Below are 9,629 nucleotides of genomic sequence, written 5' to 3' on the forward strand. Positions count from 1 at the left end.
GGGGAAGTGTAAAAAAAAAATATGCCAGTCATGGCAACTGATTGAAAGTCTACCCCCTTGTACATGCATGTGTTTTGACTCGGATGGGGTGTGGATTGCATTGCCGTATCCTCTATCTAAACATTTTAACACACCCTCTCCAGTTGGATGCTCTGAATCCCACCTTTTCAGTTCATTTGAAGGCCCCAGGATTTAAAACAGTTTAAAAACAAAAAAATCAGGTAGAAATTTCACATCTAGTAGCAACAACAAAAGTAGCAGTGAAAGATAATAATGATTGAAGTTAAAACCAGTCTAAAATCAAAGAAGGCATGAATATGTTTGTTACAATTGTCCTATGGATGAGTACGTTGGAGACAGTGATCAATACATCTTTTAGCTTTATGAGATTAAAGTTAGAAGATTTATCTAGATCTAGAAATAAGATTTAGAAAGTCATTATTTAGACTTTCGTTGGTATCTTATGCATGCATGATAACATTTTTAAAGCCTATGCAAGAAACATGACAGACATATTTAGGAAAATACCCAGTCTAAATGTAATTATTAGTGTATTTTAATTGTTTTTAATATTCCTTTTTAAATTAAATAGTGTTTTATTCCAGCTACAAACTTATTTCATATATCATATTGTACAACAAGTTAAGAGCTCAATAGCTTTTAATATATGAAACTATATTTAAGGCTGGCTAACTTGAACCAATCCTGAATTAGTAGCACTTTATCTGTTTATTCTCATAAACAAATGACTTGATTGGAGATTGATTCAATGACTTTAATACAAATTTAATATTTGAATACAATTTTTACTGATTGCATGATTAAGGTCTTTGAATGTGGGTACAGCCTGGGATTCCCTTGATTATAATCCTTTTACTTTATTATAATTTTATAAAAATATGATTACTTTTATGAGACTGAACAGATAGCTCAAATTAGTTTTGTAAGACAGTAACAATTCTATTTAACATACATTAATTTCTTAGGTGCAGTTGATTAGGAGCAGAATATAGGCAATAGTCTTCTATTAAGAAAGATCCCTGTACCTCCAGTTCATAATTATTTCTATTGATAGTCGGTAGGTCTCTTGGGTGGGGGTGATGGGCTTCAGAAAGGAGTTTTGAGACATGTGATACCACTATGAGGTGCTGTCAGTCTCTTACAATGCTTCCTTTCAGACAATGTATTGCTGTTTTATATCATTTGTTTCAGAAAAAAATGTTCGGTGAAATGAAAAATAAACATTTCTGTAAATTATTTTCTGCCTGGTGTGTGACTTGTTAGTAGTTTCTGCCTTCTCAATATTCTGGCTCCATGCTGTAATATATTTGATTAAACTGGCATAAATAGTAGTTGGAATCCTTATTAGTAGTGTGAAGTTAAGATTATTGACAGCCTATACTAACTTTTGGTGGGCTGTCCAGTCATTACCTGCAACGTATCTATAATGGTTTTATAATAAAGTAGTCCCAAAGGGGAATAGGCCCAAGGATGACCCACTAGTGGAGCAAACGTGGAAAAAGCAGTATTTATTGCCTTTTCTGTTTCTCTTTATAAATACTTTACTTAGGATGAGAAGAAAGGGAGGGGGAGATTTTTCATCAGTCCAGCAATTGGAGGACTTTGGACAAGCAGACCTAACTTTCAGCTGCTGTCATGCCACTTAATTCAGGTGGGTTCTGACTATAGAGGACCAAACCACTATAAAGAGAGGGGCAGGTTTTCCTCTGTCAGATATCCTATTCTACTCTTCCAGTTTATTTCATTTATCTATTATTAGACTTGTTGAGGCAATTCTAGATGGCTTACAATCATAACTTTACAGTTTAGCTAGAGTTATGGTTGCCAGATTCTGTCTCTGGTAGTCTTTTGCCTCTTTGTCTTTTGATCACAATTTTTCATTCTTCAGATTTATATAAATCTGAGGAATGAAAAATTGTGAACAAAAGATGACTCTGGGTGTCTTTTGATCACAGTGCCACCCAGAGTCATTTTTGTGTATGCTGGGTGGCCATACACAGTATATATCTGTGATGGCGAACCTTTGGCACACGTGCCACAGGTGGCACGGGGAGCCATATCTGTGTGCATGCGAGCATTACCCTAGGTCAGCTCAAGCGTGCACGTATGCGCTGGCCAGCTGATTTTTGAGCCTTCTGGGCCCACCGGAAGATGGGAAACAGGCCATTTCTGACCTCCAGAGGGCCTCGGGGGGGGGGAGGTCGTTTTCACCCTTCCCAGGCTCCAAGAAAGCCTCTGGAGCCTGGGGGGAGCAAAAAATGGGCCCACTATGCCATCACGTGCCAAAAGCGGGGGGAGCACATGGGGTCATGCGCGGGGGAGGAGAACATTGAATTATGTGTCTGGGCACGCACGCACATGCCCCCCCATGCTCCCCCCACTTTTGGCACACAATGGCAAAAAGGTTAGCTATCACTGGTATATATGATAAATAAATGGTAATATGTTACATATATCTTTTACTAAGCATCAACCAACCTGTAAAGGGTTTGTATTTTAGATACACACCTACATACACATGTTGAAGGATCAGTTTCATCTTGTCATTTCTGAGGTTAAAACTTTAAGTTTTAAGTCACTGTCATTACTAATAGGTGAAAGGGATAACGGTCTTTCAGCACGTAATTCATCACACAGATTGATTTAATGGGTACTGCTAAGCCTGTTTGATTCACATGGAATTAATGTAGATCAGGGAATTACAGGGGAAGTGGAATGTTAAGATGTAACATACTTGAACTGCAGTGAGAAACGCAGGGAAGTATATGATACTAACTGCATTTATTTGCCTTGTAAACCAATCTTTGTTCTGTTTACAAGTCTGCTGGATCAGACCTTTCCCCAGGGTTTTTTGCTTTCCCCAAGATGACGATGGGGGAGGGAGCAAAAGGGACAGGAGAAGGGACTTCTCTCCATACTGTAATTTGTGAAATACAAGACTGCCCCTTGTACAACCCAATCCATTCTGGGGGGCGGGGTGGGAGGGTTTAAGAGCTTCAGCTGATTGACAACATTTATCAGGCAGACCAGGAGGAACTAGCCAGGAAGCTGCTGCTGCCTTTGAAGAACCATACTGCAAAGAAACAGGTAGAGGTATTTTATCTACACTGTAAATACTGACTTGTAGAATTAATTAGATATACCACGAGTCAAAATCTTTTAATTGGAAAAAAAACATGCCCTGCTCGCATGAATCTTCAGGCAAAAAATATATGTAAGAGAAATACTGCACAGCAGGGTGAAGGTACCAATTGTACTGGAGGCGAATGGTCCGTTTCTTCATGAAGTCTCAGAATAAGGAGATTAAACAAAAGCACGTGTCTTTTTTTTTTTTTCCCTTGGCGAGGTAAGGCAAGCAGTCACTTTGACTTCTAGGCAGATGCTGAAGCTCCCGGCACAGAACGCCTCCTTTCTCCATCCCCCTCTAACATAGCGGACAGAGATGTCTCTTCCCCACCCCTTTCTGGAGGAGAGTTTCGCACAGGCGCGCAGCTGCGCGCTCTCTTTACAAGCTCAGTCACTCTCCTCGTATTAGGTCCGTCTAGCGTGCTGTGTCTCTCGCGCGCGCACACGCACACGCACACACCCACCAATGCACACGCAGGCGCACACGCAGGGAAGTAGGAGGAGAAATGCAAACGTAAAAAATAGGGAGCCTATGTTGGAGAGGGGGGGGGAGAGAGAAATCTCAGTTGCACTTCTGGCCCTTTTAAAAAGTTTGTGTAAATTGGAATGAGGTCAGATTTGGAGCTTCTCATTGCACACGGTTATTGGGTTCCAAGCCAATCGGAACCGAGGGGCGGGGTTTTGGCACGACGGAGCGTTGGATACAGCCTATGATTGGCTTAGAAAAGAGCTGAGGAAGGATAAAGCCGCACGAGGCGGAATTGAGCGCCGCTCTAAGCTGCAGCAAGAGAAAGTGTGTGTAGTGGGGCGGGGGAAGAGGCCAAGTCTGTAGTCCCGGTTTGTACATGTCTCTTTCCTTTTTGGGGGGGCTGTGCATCTACAGGCGAGCAAGACGGGACTCTATACATTTACTGCACCAGTCACTGTTTTTCCTATTGGGAAGACACCCGGTTATTAATGCTACTCGGTTGCACGAGCGGGGCTTTTTACCCCCAGCTAACTCCCTGGCAGCCGCTGAATAATCATAGAAAAAACTCTCGATCTCTCTAATTACGAGTTCTTGGACGAAGTTTTTTTATTATTATTATTATTATTATTACCGGTTTCGCTTGGCGACGTGGGCATTTTCATTTTTAGTGGGTTTTTGTGCGTGTATCTTCAATATTTTTTAGTAGTGGGCGTGCTGCTTCTGCCGAGACACCTCGAGTACAGTATTAGGAGAAGGTGAAAGACTGGGGGGGAAAAAAAACCCACCCACTTGTGAACGCCAGGGTGGGGGAAGAGGTGGAAAAGAGAGAGAGAGAGAACTAGGATTGGCGGCTGTTTTGTTTTTTCTTTTTTTTTTAAAGAAAGGCACTCTTTCCACTTAGAGCCGGGAGTCTGCTCTTAAACTCGCTGTGCAAAGTTGCAGCGAGAGGCGTGCGCAAGTGTTGGAGAGGCAAACGCGGTGTGGAGCTACAACTACTTCCCGGAGGGAGTCGTGCCTTAAGTAACGGGGGACGAAGCGCTGGCCAAGGGGGCTTGGAGAGCTCCGACTGACCGGCAAAGTTGAGGGTCTTGTTTCAAGCGGGTGGCCAAGCTGAGCCCCACCGACTTCCCCGCAGCCGCTGCGGCGCGCGCCGACCCCCCAAAATGGTGCAACAGACGAACAACGCGGAGAACACGGAAGCCCTCCTGGCCGGCGAGAGCTCGGACTCCGGGGCAGGCATCGAGCTGGGCATCGCCTCTTCTCCCACTCCGGGCTCGACCGCTTCGACAGGGGGCAAAGCGGACGATCCGAGCTGGTGCAAGACGCCCAGCGGGCACATCAAGCGGCCCATGAACGCCTTCATGGTGTGGTCTCAGATCGAGCGGAGGAAGATCATGGAGCAGTCCCCGGACATGCACAACGCGGAGATCTCCAAGCGCCTGGGCAAGCGGTGGAAGCTGCTCAAGGATAGCGACAAGATCCCTTTCATCCGGGAGGCGGAGCGGCTGCGCCTCAAGCACATGGCGGACTACCCCGACTACAAGTACCGACCCAGGAAGAAGGTGAAATCGGGCACGAACTCTGGGAAGCCGGGTGAGAAGAGCGGGGGTGGAGGGAGTGGCGGCGGCGGCGGCAATCAGGGAGCAGCCGCCGCCTCCGCTGCTGCTTCCAACTCTTCCAAGCTTGCCCAGAAAAAGGGCAGTGCCGCCAAACTCTCTCCCAGTGGCGCCGGCAAGCCGCATCCCAAACTCAGCCCGAGCGGCGGCGGTGGAGGAGGCGGCGGCGGCGGCACGAAAGCTCCGTCCTCTTTTCCGTCGGAACAGCCGGCTGCCCTCCTGCCCCCGGAGCACCATTCTCTCTACAAATCCCGCACCGCCTCTCCGGGCTCCTCCTCGCCCTCCAGCAGCAGCAGCAGCAGCAGCAGCCACAGCAGCCGACATCTCCCCGAGAAGAAGGCCAAGCGGCTCTACCTCTTCTCCCACTCGTCGCCCGGCGGCGCCGTTCCGGCCAGTCCGACCCTCAGCACTTCCACAGAAGCCAGCGACCCGCTGAGCCTCTACGACGAAGTAGCGGCCGTGGGCGGCCGGCAGGACGGGGGCGAGCCCTCCGCTTCCCCCGTGGGCGATTGCTCCCCCTCGGACCACCGAAGCTACACCAGCCTGCGGGCGCCGTCGCCGACACCTTCGACCTCGCACTCCTCGTCGGCTTCCTCCTCCGCCTCCTGCGCTTCCTCCTCTTCCGACGACGAGTTCGAAGACGACCTGTTGGACCTCAACCCCAGCCCGGGTTTCGACAGCATGGCGCTGGGGAGTCTGAGCTCCTCGGTCCTCGACAGGGATCTGGATTTTAACTTGGAGCCTGGCTCGGGCTCTCACTTTGAGTTCCCAGACTATTGTACCCCGGAGGTAAGTGAGATGATTTCGGGAGACTGGCTCGAATCCAGCATTTCCAACTTGGTATTTACGTACTGAGTTGGCGGGGGACCGAAGGATTTAAGAGGCGAGCAAACGGCGCGCGTGGGGGAAGGAAAGAGACTCGGACATGGCGCTCAACCCCCCAGGCGCGCTGCAAAACTGGAGAGCGAGCATTTCACCCACGGTTGAGGATGGTCCCCCGCCCCCCCCCCCCGTTGCTGAAACTGACTTGAGGGGTGTGTGCGCGCGTGGTTTTTATTTCGCTAACGCGGCAAAAAGGTTCTTCAACGCGTTCTTCACCGAGAAAGCTACCACAGAAATAACACAGGACTAAAATCGATCCCCACCCCCTTTTTTTCGTTCACGTTTCATCCTCCTTTTGCAGCCGAAGAACGAGAAGCGCGTTTCAGACTCTGGTGAGAATCTAGTGGCTTAAACAGGAATGACAACTTACAAGCAGGAGGGGGTGGGATTCTCGCACATCTTTGCTTGTTGGGTTGGAGGGGAGGGAGAAAGGTAGATTCTGCTATGTGTATTAGGCGTGTCTTTGGGTTAGGGGCGAAAGCTCCTGTGCTTCAAAACGAATTGCAGAGCTGCAGTCAATTTGCATTTTTGAAAGGTTCTCTTTATATACATCAAAAGGGATGGGGAAAGAGGATGGCCCTGGGAACTGGACTGAATCCTAAATGGAAAAGGCGAGAGAAGCATTTGAAAAGGAACTGGAAATTCGGCTGAAAACATAATAATAGAAAAGGATTTGCACGTATGTGGGAGAAGGTGGTGGTGATTTTCTTGGCCACACATAACCTTTATATTCATAGAAATCATATGTGGAATTTCAGCAACACATAACTTTTTTTTAAAACAGACAGATATAGAACATACCAACTGTCTAATAATGTGGTACAGGGGAAATTGAGGGCGATTGCTCTTTCTTGCAAAAATGTGTTTTTCTTACTCAGAATCGTGATGGTGTTGGATTATTTCTCTGGTGGGTTTTAATATAGCATGTTATCCTATCTTTTGGAGGTTTTTTTGTAAGACTGTTGAACAGTTTAAAAAGAATAGTGTTAGAATAATATAAAAAGCAGATAGATGGCGCTATGTTTGATTCCTTCAAAAATTATCACCAGCTTTTTTTCACTCTTAACTCTTTAAAGGATTCAAACGCAACTCAAATCTGTGCTGGACTTCAAAAAGAACACAGGACCAAATTTTTCCTCAGTGTGTGTGTGTATGTGTGTGTGTGTGTTCCTCTGTAGCTGTAAATGAAGACTTTTTTCACACCAAGATTCATTCTTGAAATGTTTTTTTTTTCTTTCTAAATGGAATTGGATGCCATTTTATAAGTGAAGTATTTATACTGGCCAAATGTTTTTACTTGTATTCCTTTGTCCTTTTTTTGGTAGTTCTGTTCGTTACCCACACCATTTTTATGTCACCTTCACTGAAGGGCTAGAGTTTTAACTTTTAATTTTTATATTTAAATGTAGACTTTTGACACTTTTAAAAACAGAAGAGAAGATGAAAACGTTTGATTATTTTCTCAGTGTATTTTTGTAAAAAATATATAAGGGGTGTAAATTGCTGTTTTGGATTTCCTGATTATAAATAGGGCTGCTGGTTAATCTCTCTCACACAAAATCAGTCCCTACTTTCATCATGTTTACACTCCAATCTGCAGGCTTCTTAAAGAGACAGTATCTCTTCTATCTACCATTCAACTCTACTTGTGAGTTGAGAGAGGGATTGAACTCTAATCCACTGTAGGGCTAATTTCTAACAAATCCCTCAAAATAAACGTTACATTGTACAGAGAAAACAATATTTTTCAGGAAAAAGGGATCCTGTAGCTTTAACTTCAAAACCACATCTTTTGCACTTTTTGTAAGCAAAAACAAAGTAAATGAAAACCATGCCATTTAAATCACTGGACCTATCTAAATGCCGATTTGAGTTCGCAACACTATGTACTGCATTTTTCATTCTTGTATTTGACTATTTAATCCTTATACTTGTCGCTGAGTATAATTGTTTTAGTCTCTTATGGCATGATGATAGCATATGTATTCAGGTTTATAGCTGTTGTGTTTAAGATGAGAAAAAGTGAAAACATCTTTGTACATTTAAGTCTGTATAATAATAAGCAAAAAAGATTGTGTGTTTATGTATGTTAATATAACATGACAGGCATGAGGACATCTGCCTAATGATGAGGTTCCGTTAAGGGTTTTTTAATCTTTGGTTTCCTTTTTAGTTTTTTGGTCATCCATCCTGTGCAATATGCTGTGTGGAATATCTTTGTCTAAGGATCTGCCCATAATAACAATGTTGGGTGGGGAGGGGAGGGGAGGGGAAAGCTGGCTAATAAAAGCCAAGTTCACTGCCTGTCAGATTGTCAATATTCTTTCTGTAAATAACCTTTTCCCCCAAAGGAAATAAAATCAGCTGGAACTGAACCCTAAAACCCTGCTCCTATTGTCATTATTTTAGACTTTCTGGCTGTATATTTTTGTCCTGTCAAAGGAAAACATTTTACAATGATGGGTCTCGTATATGCAGAGCTGTTAATACAGAAATTTGTCCTTTCCCTGCTCCCCTCCCACTGAAGCTTCGTCTCTTTGTGCATCTTTGGATGTATTCTATGCTTGCATGCTTTCTAGGAATAGGCATGTATTAAAGAAATGTTAATAGCATTTTCAGTGAAAGGCCAAAAGACTAGAATGGGAGATGGACTTGTGCTCAGAGAAGCCCATTAAGAGGGGAAATGCAGCTATAAGGAATGTGTTTTAAAAGGTCCTATAACCATTTTGTCCTATCAATGTGACCTTGCAATGTGTGAAATTCCTGACTTAACATCCTTGACGGGGGTACTTCTAGAGTTTCCAAATGGATTTTATAGCTGAGGAATTACATCAAGCTTATCTTCCATTCTTTGAAAAAATATATAATTTAAATGTTCTTAGCTTGATTCATTGCCAAAATAACAAATTTATTTCCCTTTTCTGGTTTCCCATAACCAATTGCAGAAGACCCTATAAGAAAAACCAGGCAGAGAACTGGGAACAGAAATGCACACTATGAACAGTATTTTTCTTGGTGTCAGTCTCTTTGCAAGGTGTCATCTGGCCCTTTTATCTTTTATATAACCTCTTTTCAAGCAGATGTGAAATAGGTCAGTAGGCGAACTGTTAAGTATTGTGGCAGCTTTGATGAAGCTTAGAATATGCACTGCAAACCAATGGGGTGGGGGTGGGGAAAGAACCTCTTACATAGCCACAAACTCAGTCTTCGAATTGAATTCTATTGTAAAGGCATATGCACTGAATATATCACTGATCAAATAATTTTCTATTTCCCTCATCAATTACACAATACTTAAATGTTAAATCCTTAATAAGCTATGTCTTTTTTTAAAAAAGTACAGTGTTTCTTTTTCAAATGAATCAGGTAAATATGAGCACATTTAATGGGCTGCTAAGTACTGGTATGGTTATCGGAGCATGTCAGAAAAACATCAACAATAATGGCTCCATTCTAAATGTTTCGATGATGAACTTGTGCAATAATGGATGGACACTCTTCATGGATTCCTAGAG

General features: G+C 43.9%; 1 protein-coding gene across 1 annotated transcript; it reads left to right on the forward strand.

Annotated features, from left to right (window-relative positions):
• Positions 1 to 3,766: 3,766 nt before the first annotated feature.
• Positions 3,767 to 8,497, forward strand: SOX4 (SRY-box transcription factor 4). The gene has a single exon (XM_034429253.2). It carries the CDS (start codon positions 4,780 to 4,782, stop codon positions 6,085 to 6,087), a length of 1,308 nt encoding a protein of 435 aa, XP_034285144.2. The 5' UTR covers positions 3,767 to 4,779; the 3' UTR covers positions 6,088 to 8,497.
• Positions 8,498 to 9,629: the final 1,132 nt, after the last annotated feature.

Source organism: Pantherophis guttatus, chromosome 3 (genome assembly GCF_059756535.1).
Source record: "Pantherophis guttatus breed Tessera chromosome 3, ASM5975653v1, whole genome shotgun sequence".
Lineage (NCBI taxonomy): Eukaryota > Metazoa > Chordata > Lepidosauria > Squamata > Colubridae > Pantherophis > Pantherophis guttatus.